General features: G+C 32.7%; 1 protein-coding gene across 2 annotated transcripts in view; it reads left to right on the plus strand.

The window, feature by feature from the left end:
• The window catches only part of LOC145259679 (tetraspanin-17-like), a 119,992-nt gene that overhangs the window by 83,361 nt on the left and 21,360 nt on the right, over positions 1 to 15,271 (plus strand). For both annotated transcript variants that reach the window (XR_013864181.1, XM_080117343.1), the window contains exons 2-4: positions 6,680 to 6,868; positions 13,055 to 13,240; positions 14,536 to 14,670. Coding sequence is in view for 1 of the 2 variants with exons in the window: in XM_080117343.1 (XP_079973469.1) it covers positions 6,680 to 6,868; positions 13,055 to 13,240; positions 14,536 to 14,670 (510 nt within the window). In the remaining variant the exon portion in view is untranslated. The remainder of the gene's footprint in view (positions 1 to 6,679; positions 6,869 to 13,054; positions 13,241 to 14,535; positions 14,671 to 15,271) is intronic.

Raw genomic sequence — 15,271 nt, forward strand, 5'->3', positions numbered from 1 at the left:
CAAAGGTAATTTATGTGTCTGGCAGTGTTCTTAGATGTGTTTTGTACAGAAATTCACCCAATTAATGTCAAATCGAAAAAATCCGATCCTAAAAAGTAGTCTTTCTTACAAAAAGGAATAATTTGTACAGGGAATATTTTATGTTACACCGGGCAAGGAAAATAATAAAATTTCAGCAAATCATTTCTTAAAACAAAAAACAGTTTTATTGCCATCTGGATATATAACTCAGTAGGTGTGTCAGAAACTTTGTGAAAAATGAATAATTCGACTCCCCTGTCTTTCCAAGCTTATAACTACTCGAAAAATGTAATTCAAACCCTAATTTTTTTTTCAATTAAAGGACCAAGGACAAAGGTTTCATGTAAAAAAAAAAAAAAAAAAGTGATTTTAAAAAAAGTAAAAAAGGTTTTTAAGTTTAGACTTTATAGGTAAATTTCTAAAAAAACAAAAAAAAAACACTACTTTGGAATATATTATTTATTGATCTTTTATCTTCAATTTGTGATATATAAAACTTTGGTGAGTAAATTATTTACTTTTTAATAGACATTTCAAAATGGGGTGGAGCGTGAATTAAAAAAAAAACAAACAAAAAAAAAACGTTTGTCTTAAATATTATATCCAGTTTATTGGAAAGAGCATAAAATTTCACATTGGCCCTGAAAATATCGTAAAAATTGAATCAATAGAAAAATTTTGATAGATTTTTAAAGTTTAAAAATTGAAAAATACTGAACTCGTAAAATTCAAATAATTTCATTACTGTTTTTTTTTTTTTTTTTAAATAAAAATATTTCTATTACTTTGTATACAACTTTAAGAGTTTATTTTGGAAGTATAATCCATAAAGAAAATAAACAAACCACTTTTAAAAGAGAAATTACGAGTTTTTTAATATTTTATTTAAAGTTTCATGTTAGGGGTGTCAAAAATTCCTACAAAAATTCTGATACCCCTAATAACTCGGTGGTAGAGCATTCGACTACAGATCGAATGATCCCCTGTTCAACCACGGGTGTACCTCATCATTTTATTTTAATTTTTACTTTTGAGTTCGATTGATGATAAAAGGGGTACCATTTAAAATCGCCGCAAATCATTTCTTTGTTTGCATATTTTAAAACTAAGCAGGAATTTTCTCAGGATATTCATCGTCAGGCTCGAATATCAGCTGACATGATAGTGTAAACACACACGGACGAAATTTGATGCACGACATTATTTTGTTAAATTAAAAAAAAATCTTTTTGCAAATTAGTTCACCGGCAAATTATTCCTCGTAATATATAATAATCAATAAAGGATTGATTCTATAATACATACATACACAATCTGCATGAATTAAAATATCATATTCAGGCGTATTGTACAACCTGGCAATGCCGGGTGTCCAGCTAGTAAATAAATATCTAGTGGTTGAAGAGATTCAACTGATTATAAGTAAACGTTTGTATGAATCAAAATGTTGGGATTTTTAAAAACTTTATTTTGGCTGTTGGCATGAGTTTCCGATTCCAAATACGAATCGGATATTTAGAGGAGGAACTATGTGAAGAGTGCCAACATCACTAGTATAGTGGTGCTATGGATCCGACAGGATTAGAACACGGCACACCAAGTTTGCATTAGTATCCACTTCAACACCACCAATACTCCCACTCATCATCATAGCGTATGAATCCGAAGATTCTATTGCTCCTACTTACTTGCCTCCCCACGAGGGCAAAGTTAGACACACGGTCTGTTTTTAATGCGGAGAAAATCCAACTCTTCAAAAAGGGGCACTCTGGATAGAAAAAAAAAAATACCTCAGCCATGAAGGAGTTCTCCTCCACTGACCGAGGATAGAAAAGGTGAAGTGTAGCATCAGAACAGCTACTACACTGTGATCTTGGCTCGAAGGCCAAGGAACTTCTCTTGAAGATTCTGTTGTTGTTGGCATTGGTTTCCCCGATATTTTTCTAGTCAGAATTCTTTCAAGAACGACATCAGGATTACAGTAGGGATAACGTGAAGTTGCCAACATGCAAGTAATTTTTGTGGAATGAACTGGATTCGAACTTGGGGCACCTAGGTCGTCAGTTTGTGCCGGTAACCACTAGAACGCCGCTCATAATTAGAATAGACTCAAGGAAATGGTTTTCTGTTTCAACACAAGTCTTCAACTAATTTTTTCCCCTGTTGTAATTTTATTTTAGTTCTATAATTTTATTAACGCCAAAAGGCGAAAGATGAGAATGACAAAAAATTGTTTGCAATAAATTAGATCTTAAAAAGAAATAAATTTTTTTTCTTTAATTGTCCTATTTCCTTTCCCAATGTTTGTATTTTGTTCTATAAATTATTTATAAATTTGTCTCCATCCTTGCTGTCTTCTCTTGTCTAATTTGAGAATTGCTTTTGCTGTTTTACGAGATTTCGATTTTTATTTGATTTTTTTTTGTTTGTTCAGCAAACATAATCAAGAAATGAAAATGCATTTCCTGTGATTTTTTTTTCTTTTTTTTTTTTGATTAAGTTTGGAGGACGCACACACACACACACACACGCACACACACGCACACACACACACACACACGCACACTTGTATTTTGAAAGGTTAAACATTTATTCTATCCATAAAATTGTTTGACACGTTTGACATTGTTAGCTGGGTGTCTTCAATGATGCGGAGTTAAACGGAGCTGAGAGATTGTTTAGTTCTCTTTCACTGCAAGAACCGAGACACCAGGGTCCGAAAATGGGATTGAGAAGTCGGTGTCTCAGAGGTGGGGCACGCCAATCCGTAAAAAGTGCTTGGGCCGCCTCGTCGGCATTCCCCAGTGAAGGCGCCTCAGATGATTATCAATAAACCAACCCCTTCTCAAAGAAAAGGCAAGGCTTAGGAGGGTGGATCTTTTAGAACTGTACAGAATTAAACCCGTGCAACAAAATCAACAGGGACCAGATCATTACTGCTGATTTTGGGTTTCCTGAGAATAAAATCTTAGCTGGATTAGAGTTGCCATGCCATTAGACAAATCAAACTGTTAATCCGTTTTAAAAATTTTTTTTATTTTTATTTGTTTAGCCTTAGTTGTTTAGCCTTAGTTGTTTAGCCTTAGTTGTTTAGCCTTAGTTGTTTAATCTTAGTTGTTTAACCTTAGTTGTTTAATCTTGGTTGTCAAGTCTTAGTTGTCAAGTCTTGGTTGTCAAGTCTTGGTTGTCAAGTCTTGGTTGTCAAGTCTTGGTTGTCAAGTCTTGGTTGTCAAGTCTTGGTTGTCAAGTCTTGGTTGTCTGAAAGTACTTCTTTTAAACTCCTCGGCCTAACATTCACAGGAAACGTGAGTTAGAACAATTACATTGAGAACATTGCGAAGAAGGTAGACTCTCTCTACCGTGCTAGAAAGCTAACGCCTGAAAGTATCCTGCACCTCTATAAGGCCACCATTCGCCCATGTATGGAGTATTGTCACATTTGGGCTGGTGCATCTGCTACTAGTCTCTCGCTCCTAGACAAGTCCAAAAGAGAGTCGCCAACCTGACAGGTCCTGAACTGTCATCTAAGCTTCAGCCGACGAAATGGTGCATCCCTCTACCTGTTCTACAAGTATTTTAATGGTGAATGCTCTGACGAACTGCAAGCACTTGTACCCCCTCGACGTAAATACCCCCGACAGACCTAACAAGCAGCTAAGTCCCACCCCTACACAGTAGAGATCCCTAGATGTAAGAAAGCTTTCTACTCCAGTAGTTTCTTCCCCAGAACCGCTAAACTTTGGAATTCCCTTCCGGGTCCCTGCTCCCCAACTGTACTGACATACAGAAGTTCAAGTGTAACGTGAACCGGCATCTTGCTGCCCAACTCCCTACATAGTACACCAGTAGCTTATCTGCCTGATAGTAGCCCCTACACCAAAGTGGCAATGTGCCTTGTTTGGGGTGAAAATGTAATAAATAAAAAATTAAAAAAAAAAAATTTAGTTGTTTATTTTTAATTGTTTAGTCTTAGTTTGGCTAATATTTTTATTTCTTGAACACTTGTCTATGAAACGACACAAAGGAAAGTGTCAGTTTCCTTTTGTTCTGACTCAAATTCAACTCCTTAAAAAGTAAACTTGGGTTTCAGAATTTGACTCTGCTTCTTCCGGTAGCCAGCAATAATTAAGACCTCATAACAGCATCACGAAGAATAATTTAACTTGATATTTGTGTTTGGCTGTAGATAACCGTTTTGAAAAATAATATCCCAAATACCGCGCAGCCGTTTACACCCATTAATAGGCGTGATTGTAGAAATTGTTAGCAGGGACACCCAGTGTTGCCCAGGTGGAATAACAAATATAAACCAAATATTAGAAAGCTCAACCTATTTGTTATGATGTAATGCTGCCACATATGAGTAGGTGCCGCTCAAACCTACCACAATCCAGTGATGGTTGATTTCTTTTGTCCTGTATGGACACCTCGTTTCTTTTTTTTTCTTCTTTTACAAGGTAGTCACCACTTATCAAGGCCCGGAAGCCACTCTGGAATAAGGGTTATTGCATGTACAGTACATTAGTATTGGAGACTTGATAAAGTGTCTTATTTAAGGGGGCGGTTCATCAGGTATTTGTTTATGTTGGACTTGAAGACATCAGGTTGTAGTCAGGTGGGAAACAGGCAAATGGAAGAGATTTCTAGTCGTGCACTTCTAAGAAAGTTTTGTTCATGGAATCTACGTTTTGGTTTTGGCACAGATAAAGAGTGGGGAAAATTTTTGACCATGGTTTCAGCTAGACTGGTGTTTATCGTGAAAGATTGACGAGGGGAGGGCCAGAGATTGGAGATCAGACTAGCACTTGCCATGGAAATAGCGCTAAAACAAAGACAGGCTTGCAACGTCTCTTCTGTGGGAGAGAGGTTGCAGGGAAGAGAAAAGGGCATCCCCTACTAAGCCACAAAGCCTATTTTGTACGCTGTCTCAAAGAGGTGACGTTGTTAGTCATTCTCTACTCTACCAGTATTCTCATGGAAGAAGGTCGACTGAGCTCCAATCTTTGTAAGGCGATCACAGTAAAAATTTGAAAATTGTTTTTATACAAGGTGAGTCACGGGAAACAGACGTTTTTAGAACGCTCTTTGCTCTCCTTGAGTAAGGGATAGGGAGTGAGGAAGGTACTCTTTAAACCTGCTTAAGATGATGTTTAGTTTTTTTTTTTTTATGATAACTTGTCAGACATAATTTTTCGCTTCTAAACACTCCATAATGACATAGTTCAGTAAATGTTTTTTATGTGCATTATAAAATTTTTGTTGAAATATTCGCAGTTTTGTTTACGTTAAAAACATCCGTTTTCCGTGAATCACCCTGTATATATATTATTTTTAAAACCGTAATCTCCAGACATGAATGTTTGGAAATACCTACCTCTTTTCAACATAGCTCGACTGTTTCTAGGAATCGAACCCCCAGACCATATGTACCCCACCCACCCCTGTACAATTGCAAAGAAGTGGATCAGGGATTTACTTTTGCTAGTCTCGTAACTCTTCTTTTATTTTTCTCGTTTAGTTTTCATGTTCTGAACTGAAGTGATGTTAACTCTAGGCAGGTTGAATTGACTTCCTTCAAGGGAGGAAGTTGCATAGGAATATCAAATTCACCAACAGCCTCCAATCGCTTGTTAAATTCATATTCTATGAGCAATAAAAAAAAAGGGGGGAAGGGAGAATATTATTCTGGATCGGAATCTAACATATATCGCTGACTAGTTTCTGACCTGGAAATATTTTTATTTTATTTATTCTTTTTACGAAGGAGTCACTAGTTATCAAGACCAGACCTTACTTCCTGTGACTTTTGGTTATTCCCTAAGCTCAAGGAAAAACAGAGGCTGCAGTTTTTCTATTTTAGCGTTTTTTAAAATCTATTTTAGCGGGTTTTATTTTAGCGTTTTTTATTTCTATTTTAGCGTTTTTCTATTTTACCCCCCCCCCATTTTAGCGGGTTTTTTTTTATTTTAGCGTTTATTTTCTATTTAGCATTTTTTTCTAAGCGGTTTTTTTTTTCTAAGCATTTTTTTTATAAATATAATCTATACGTTTTTAAGCGCTTTTTTTTTTTTAATCTAAGCGTTTTTAGCGGTTTTTCTTTTAGCAAGTTTTCTAGCGGTTTTTTTCTGGTGGTTTCTCCATAGCTTCTATTTTAGCGTTTGCTATTTTTTTTTCTTAGATTTTTTTTCTATTTTTTAATGTTTTTTTTTTTTTAACGCTAAAATAGTTTTCTATTTTAGCGTTTTAAGCGTTTTTTTTTTTATTTAACATTTTATTTTAGCGTTAGTTTTTCTTAGCATTTATAAGCGTTTTTAAAAGAAATTTTAGTGGTTTTTTTTGGGGGGGGTTTCTGTTAATGCTATGAAACGTTAAAAAACATTACAAAACGCTAAAAGAAAAGCTAAGATAGAAAACGCTAAAAAGTTTTGTTTGTTTTTTTTCTGGCGTTTTTTTTTTTTTTCCATAGCATTTTTGTTTTTTTGCTAGCGTTTTCTATTTTAGCATTTCTATTTTAGCTTTTTTTTTCTTTTTTTTTTTTTTTTTGCTGCTAACGTTTTTTTCTAGCGGTTTTTATTGTTTTTTTTTATTTTAGCATTTTTTGTGCATCTGTTATTCAAATCTAATTTCTGAATTTGCAATATTTTTTTTCTTCTTGCAGGTGTTTGGAGCTTTATTTATTGTGTTGTCATCATGGCTGCTCATCGAGAAAAACAAAGTGGTCAAGAATTGGATGGAATTCTTCTTGGATCCCGTTTCCCTCATCTGTTTGGCTGGTGCCATAGTTGTCTTTGTAGCCTTTTTCGGTTGCATGGGTTCCCTCCGAGAGAACACCTGTTTCATTCAAACAGTAAGTATTTATCAAAACCAGAATAACTTTAAAACATTTTAAATAGAAACAAATATTTAATCCGTATATCTAATTTATAAAATTAAGTCACTTGGATTTTTGATTTAAGACAAAGTTTTCATATTAAAATACTAACGTTTCATTCTTAATAGCCATTTCTTTTTCTTTAGCATCAGTCCATGTTATTTAAAAAAAAAAAACATGTCAGGATTTTCATGAAGAGAATTGCTTTGTATTATTAAAACTATTTTCATTTCGGATATTTTCATGTTTTGACCACTGTAACCTCTGGTCTTCTGCAGATGTATCTTTTCCAATCTGGAATCTAGATACAATCTCAAATTGGATCCCTTATTTAATCCACATTTAGCATTGATACATGTTATTTAAAAGAAAAAAAAATTGTATTTCAGGATTTTTATGATGAGAATTGATTTGTATTATTCAAACTTTCATTTCGGATATTATTTTCATGTTTAGGCCAATTTAACCTCTGGCCTTCTTCAGATGTATCCTTTTGAAGTCTGGGATCTATATGGAGTTTCAAACTGCACCCTTCATTTAATCGACAGGGAAAGAATATTCTTGTTCTCTCAACCCTGACATGTCTCTTAAAACTGATTATAACTAAACACCTTTATCCGTTGCGTCACATGTTCATGTCTGAATTTGATATAAATATTCCCAAGTTTTGACAAGATGCACCTGAAGAAAACTGAAGATTACAGCGACATCATCTGAAGCGTTTTGAGGATAACGCTCAAGATGAGAATCGTAGTTCGAATAATACAAAAGATTAATCCTCATATCAAATTCCAAAACCTTTTTAATAAAACTTTTTTTTTCTTTCAATTAAGATTTTTGGCACTTGTGCATTTTAGGTTTGGAGGGAATTTGTTTTTGATTTAATTTTTGAAGAATTTCAAGGGGAGACAATTCAGTTGTAAACTTATTGGTAAAAACAAAACAAGCACTAAATTAACAACGGCACAAAATAAAACATTATCTGAACATTTATTGAAATAAAATTTTTTAGCTGTCATAAAATAATCCTCATATGCAAATTCCAAAACGTTTTTAATAAAACATTTTTAGGTTTGGAGGACATTTGTTTTTGCTTGTAACCTTCAATACTTTTTCAGATGTATCCTTTTCAAATTTAGAATCTACATGGAATTTCAAACTGAACTCTTTATTCTACCCTCATAGATAAAATAATCTTGTTCTACAGGGTGACCCCAAAAAAACAGGACATGCAATTGTTTTTCTGAGCATTTTACAGTCAGTGGAGAAAAAAAAGGGCAAAGCCAAAGACCCTAGTGTTTTGATGTGATGTTTTGAATATAATAAACTAGTTATGACCAAAGGTTTATTTCATTTGGGCAAAGAACTAAGAAACTGGGCCTAATTAGAGTTGGGACCCGTTTTTTTTGGGGGGGGTCACCCTGTATTAAGTAGAAAAAGTCAAGTAATTTGTTTCTTTTTTTTTTGTATCACCTGTAGTGGAGATTGAACCGTTGAGCCCCAGAAGATTATCAATTAAAACTGATTGCAACTAACTGCCTTTATCCATATTGTATTATAGGGATGATTCTAGTACTCAGCCAAGAAATCTTCAGCAAGATTTAATAAAAATAAGTTTACTGAGTCTAGTTTGTTTTAAAGTTAAATTTTAACTGTCATGTTTTTCTTCAAATCAGTCATTTTGAAGAAGTCTTGGAATACAGACAAAATATCAGTGAACAGATAAACAATTTTATTTTTAATTATGTTTGGATTATTAATTCCATAATCATCATATCAATAAAAGTGAGAATGTGTGAGTGAGGGCACATCTCAACCTATATACTCAATGAATCTTTGATCTATAAACTTGAAATTTGGTATATAGGGTATTCAGCTATGTGGAAAACTTTATAATCTATTTTCATCTGAAAAAAAGGGCTGCTAAGGAGTAAAAAATTGAAAAATTTGTACGTGGGGGTCGTCAGATGTTTATCTGTTTGTCAAATGTTTCACGAATGTGTGTATTTGAATGGTTCACATGACATTACTTGTGTTAAGAATAAGTAGGTTTGAAAATACTTTCTAAAGATCCTGTCAAGCTGGCTTAATAGTTATCGTACTGGACTCGCTGTCTTTAAGTTTTGGTTTCAATCTCAGCTCAAGTATTTATTTTATTTTTTTTACATGGAAGCCACTTGGGGATAAGGGTTATTGTGTGTACAGTAATCAATGGGATAATATCGTAGTAATCGTTAGTAATGGAGATCTGATAAAGTGTCTTACTTAAGGGGGCGGTTTATTAGGAATGTGCACTTCTAAGAAAGAAGCTTTGTTCATGGAATATACATTTTGGTTTTGGGCACGGATAAAGAGTGGGGAAAATTAATGACGGTGGTTTCAGCTAGACTGGTGTTTATCGGGAAAGATTGGCGAGTGGGAGACCAGAGATTGGAGCTCAGACGAGCACTTGCTATGGAAATAACGATAAAATAAAGGCAGGCTCGCAACGTCTCTCTGTGGGAGAGAGGTTGCAGGGAAGAGAAAAGGGCATCCCCCACTAGGCTACAAAGTCTATTTTATACTCTGTCAAGGCAGGATAGGCTATTTTTAGCAGCTCCTGCCCAGAATGGTCCTGGATATGACCTGAAACTATATCCAGTTGTGACGCCCCAGCTTGCGGGCTTTGGGGAGTGTGGAGCCACCCTTTAATTGCCATTGCTCCCAGGTCCACTCTGACCCGGAGTGGTAGTACCTGTTAGGGTCCCAACTATGGGTTAAATAGAAAACAACTTGAAAAAAAAAAATATTCTATTAAAAAATTGTTCTTCAAAATCACTGGATTCGGCATCCAATAACCTGAAAAGGGTTGATATGCCATAGAACAACCAACCAATCCTGCCCAGATATGGCAGCAGTACTCCATCCTTGGAAGTACTTGGCTTTTATATAGATAGAGAATTACATTAGCAGTGTGATATCTAATGGAGCGGTAGAAGGATCCCACCATTTTTCCAGCAACCTTGGCAACAGATTTGATGTACGTGTTCCATTTCAGATCAGGTCAATCCCAGAAGCTTGTCAAAACATGGATCCTCCCCAAACCAAGAGCGATCCATTTCAATTGATGCCAGGTGGGGGATCAGAGCGTTGATGATGTAAAGATAGAAGCTTGGTTTTAGATGCGTTAAAAGTAACCAGCCACCTCTTCCCCCATTTATTTTTTTACTTACAAGAAGTGAACTGTTTAGAAAAAATAATACTCAGATGCACAGGTCTCAGTTTCTTTCCATTTTTTTTTTTTTTTTTTTTTAATTTAATTTTTTTAAGGAATTTAATGTTACGTTTAATACCTATGGTGTTTCTGTTTATAATAAATAATAATTCAGTATTAAAATATGATATTTATATGTATATTAGTGATGAGACGATTCCAATATTTTTCCCAATTCTGTACTAAATTCCTGATTCCGATTCTTTATAAATCTCTAAATATTTAACTATAAAAGTGTTATTTTGTCCTGATTACTGTAAAAACACTAAATGTGCACATATTTTCTCAAACATAAAAATACACTTGTGAGGGGGGGGTGATACTAGATGTTTAAATCAATAAATATTTATTTCATTATTAATACAAGCAGTGGAAGATGTTTCTTAAATCAAAAATAAAAAGATAATTCAAGGAATCAATTTTGGCATCGGAAAATAGGCTAAAATTTTTCCGTTTCCAATTAATCGTCCCAACTCTAGTGTGTGTGTGTATATATATATATATATATATATATATATATATACCTCTAATATAAAGCTGAATGCGTGTCTGGTCATGAATAGGCTCCTATATGGTTGACTATTTAAAAAAATCTGATTACATATAATAATAGAAGATGTATCAAGACACAGGAATGGGCATGTGTGATCTGGCAGAACGGTGGTTCATTAAAATTGTGGGGTCTGTGTTTGCACTTAGTCCACAAAGTATGGAAATAAAAAATTTAAAAATAAAAAAAAAAAATAAAAAAAACGTTTGAAGAAATATGGTATAATAAAATTATGGGGTGTTCGTTCGCACCTGACCTCCATAGAATGGAAATATGTCACAAAGTTTAAGAAGGTTTTTTAATATAAATCCACAGAATATTGTGATAACTGTTTCAGCGTGAACAGGTAAAATGTGAGTTTTTAATTAATATTTGGGTGAGGGGGTGTTACTATACACAGATTCCAAAAAGTTTTCCAAAAATGAATAAATAAAAGCAAAGGTAAGGTAAATTACGTTTCTACCTAACTGGATAATTTTTTAGTGTTTTTATTTAATGTAAAATGTTTAATCGGCTCGAAAAACTCATGTTTATCGATGTATTTGAAAAAGACGAATGATCACGGACTCTGTTGAATACGTTAAGTGTGGGAAAATCAGTTAAAAACGAAAAAATTATACAAAAGTGTCAGATACCCACTGATTATATGTTATCGTGACATAGGTTGACATATTCGGTGGGTTTCTGACAGTATTTTGTATAGTTTTTTAGTTTTAAATCATTTTCCCAAACTTATCATCAACAGTGTCCACCACCATTTGTATTTTTCAAATACACTGATAAACACTGTTTTTCGAGCCGACTAAACATTACCGTAAATAAAAAGCGTTTGCATTACTAAACACAGAAACGAAAAAAAGTTGTCGAAAAATAAATATAACAAATAAATGTTATCAAAGGCAAGATAAGTTACTTTTCTACCTAACTGGATAAGATTTTAGTATTTTTATTTAGTGTAAAATGTTTAATCGGTCTGAAAACATGTGTTTATTTATATATTTGAAAAATACAAATGACGTTAAGTTTGGGAAAATGAATCAAAACTAAAAGATATACAAAATGCTATCAGGAACTCACCCAATCTGTTACAGTGACATAGGCAGACATGTATTTGGTGGTTTTTAACAGTATTTTGTATAGTTTTTTAGTTTTAACTCATTTTCCCAAATTTAACGTATTTCTGCTGCCATTTGTAATTTTCAAATGTAGCAGTAAACGCTGTGTTTTTCGAGCCGAATAAACATTTTACATAAAAAAAAACTAAAAAAATTATCAATTTTGGTAATAAAGTAACATATCTTGCTTTTGATAATATTTGTTATAAATCTATTTTTTGACTACTTTTTATGTACAGTAGTACGAAACTAATAAAAACACTAAAAATCACCCAATTAGGTAGAAAAGTAATTTATCTTGCGTTTGATAATATTTACTTGTTATATATTTTTGTTGACAAATTTCTTAAGTCTTTGTGCAAGTACAAACCCAAAGGGGGTATTTTTCTGTCTAATTTTATTTTTGGCATTGCGCTTAAATTTAAATTTCACGATATTTTTTTTTTGGGGGGGGGTATTGACTGGGTCCAAAAACAGCCTACAGAAAATGGACTGATTTATGAAAGTATGATAGGTTATGAAAAGGAAGGGTTGTAAAGAGATAGCTTCGAATTTGGGGGTATCAAAACCAAAGCAAAATATGATGAAAGTAAAAATAAAATAGATAAACCCCATAATTTATTATACCATACCTGTTCACACTGAAACACTTATCACAATATTCTGTGGATCTATGTTAAAAAACTTTGTTAAACTTTGTCACATATTCCATTCTATGGAGGTCAGGCACGAACAAACACCCCATAATTTTATTATACCATATTTCTTCAAACTGAAACATAATTATCAAAGTATACTTACGGAGATAGATATGAAAAGTCTTTATCAAAGTTTGTGCCTATTTCCATTCTATGGAGGCCAGGCACGAACGCAGCCCCCACAATTTTATTACACCATCCCTATTTAAGTTAAAACATACTTATCAAAGTATTATGATGTACATCTATATCAAAAACACTTGTAAACGTTTTTTTTTTTTAATTTTTAAATTTTTTATTTCCATACTTTGTGGACCAGGCGCATATGCAGACCCCACAATTTTAACGAATCATCATTATGCCAGATCAAACATGCCCATTCCTGTGTCTCGATACATCTATGATTATATGAGATCAGTTTTCTATAATAGTCACCCATATAGGAGCCTATTCATGACCAGACACACACAGACATTCAGCTTATATATATATATATATATATATATATAAATTTTTTTTATGTTGCTGTTGTTTTTTGTCTTGCAGTACAAGATCAGCTTGATGCTTGTCCTTATTGGTGAGGTGGCCCTTTCAGTTCTGTTCTTTGTGTCTTACTCTAAACCTGAACTGCTTACGGAACTCAATATGTCTGGAGCGTTTTTCAAAAAAGCCATCATGTCTTACAGAGAAGATCTTGACCAACAGAATTTTATTGACAGCATTCAACAAAAGGTGAGAGGAAAAAAAATGGATTTTCTTTAATTTGTGTATTACACATTGTAATCTAACCCTAGTATTCTTTTTTTTTTTTTTAATATATAACTTACATATAAGTCTGTAATTTAAAAAAAATAATTATTTTAATTACCTCCCTTGAAAACAAATGAACGCAAGATTTTAAGAACGTGTTTGATAATTTATTGGTTTTCTTTTAATTAAATCTATTTAATTAATGTTAATTTCTACCAAACTATTGCATATATATAAGGAAATAGAACAGTAAAATTATAAATGAATGACAAACATTTTTTATTCTAAGCTTAATAGTTATGCAAAGTAAGTATATAAAGGATTGTGTTTGGATCTTTGCTCTCTACTATATATATATATATATATATATATATATATATATATATATATTAGTATTTCAAAAGACTGTCCTATTGATTTAAATAAAAAATAGGACAATAAAATTACAGATGAATAACATGAAGCAAGTTTTAAAAAAGTTACTCTCTAATTATATAAGAGAAAAAAAAACAATATAAAACTATATACTAATGCATTTAAATTTAATTGTTTCAATAGCGAGATTACATCAGTTTAGGGGTGTAGGATAAATATACTTATTATACCTAGATATAAAGTATCTTTATCCTATGCTCCTAATTGATGTAATCTTCCTATTGCATTTATATGCATTAGTATATATTTTTATATTTTTTTTTTCTCTTCTATATAAGCTCCATCTCAATTGTTGAACTTTGCATTGTCCCGATAAGTCTCCTTTTAAAGAATTTCTCTAATTCTTTTTGGTACCCATATATATATATATATATATATATATTTCGAAAGCATGTACTATTGATTTAAAACAACACTGCCTGTTTTGATGGTAATATGGGTTTGATAAATGAAATATCTTTTTGAATTCATTAATTTACATTTTTATTTATAACTTGAAAATTATATTGGAATTATATAGGAAAAAATAGGACAATAAATTATAAATGAATAACACTAAACATTAATTCATTATAACCTGTTTAAAAGTTGTCATAGAAATTAGGCATATTAATAGCTGTGTTTCTTTTTCGTTTATATTATATACAGTATTTCGTCGAAAGACTAGTATTAATTTAAATAACAGGGAGTCATTTTGATTGGGTTGCATTCTGGATTATGCATAGCAAGCCAAATTTTTGCATCAATATCATAAGCAATTTAGTTAACATCGAATTCAAGTAGATATATTTTTGTTTGTTTGATTTTGATTTTGGATTTAAAGGGTTTTTTTTTTTTTTTAGTTGGAATGCTGCGGGATGAAAGACGATGCTTCCAATGGTTTTAAAGACTGGAACTGTAACGCTCACTTCAATTGTGCTGGAAATAATTCCAGTCCAGAACGATGTTCAGTGCCATTCTCTTGCTGCAAAAGAAAGGTGAGTTGCCGTGGCTTTTTAAACTTCTGTGCGTTCTTGTGGCCACCGTCTATTTCTATCTATTATGCAACGCTCTCTCACTGTCCCGCTCTCTTAGCCTTTTAAGCATTTAATAAGAAACGCATCTAGGTTAAAAAATAATTAAGACACGATGTTCAGAATTTTGAATACTTTCTTTTTTTTTTTTTTTGCTTTTTTACAGTTTAGTCAAGACATTAAAAAATGAAAATATTAAAAAAAAGTTATATTGTACGTATTTTTTATAGTCTGAAGTTCTCTGAAAAAAAATTTCACTTAATTTCATCAAGTAGTTTTTATTTTACAGCGAAAAAACAGTTTGATACCAAGCAAAAGCTTCGATTTTTTTTTTTTTTAGGAAGAAAAGCTAGTAATAAAGATGGGGAGGGGGTGTCGGCACTTTAACTGGAGTTATCTCCCTTTGGTGTGTTCAACAAATCTCGTAATGTCTGATTTCAACGCGCTCTCATAAAAACGTGTTTTTCCGCTGTAAAATAAAAACTATGCGATCAGATTAAATGAAATTTTTTATTTATTTATTTTTTTTTTTGGAGATCTTCAGTCCGATACAGATATGTACAAT

This window comes from Euprymna scolopes, chromosome 35, assembly GCF_053919585.1.
Source record: "Euprymna scolopes isolate OS-2025 chromosome 35, ASM5391958v1, whole genome shotgun sequence".
Classification (NCBI taxonomy): Eukaryota; Metazoa; Mollusca; class Cephalopoda; order Sepiida; family Sepiolidae; genus Euprymna; species Euprymna scolopes.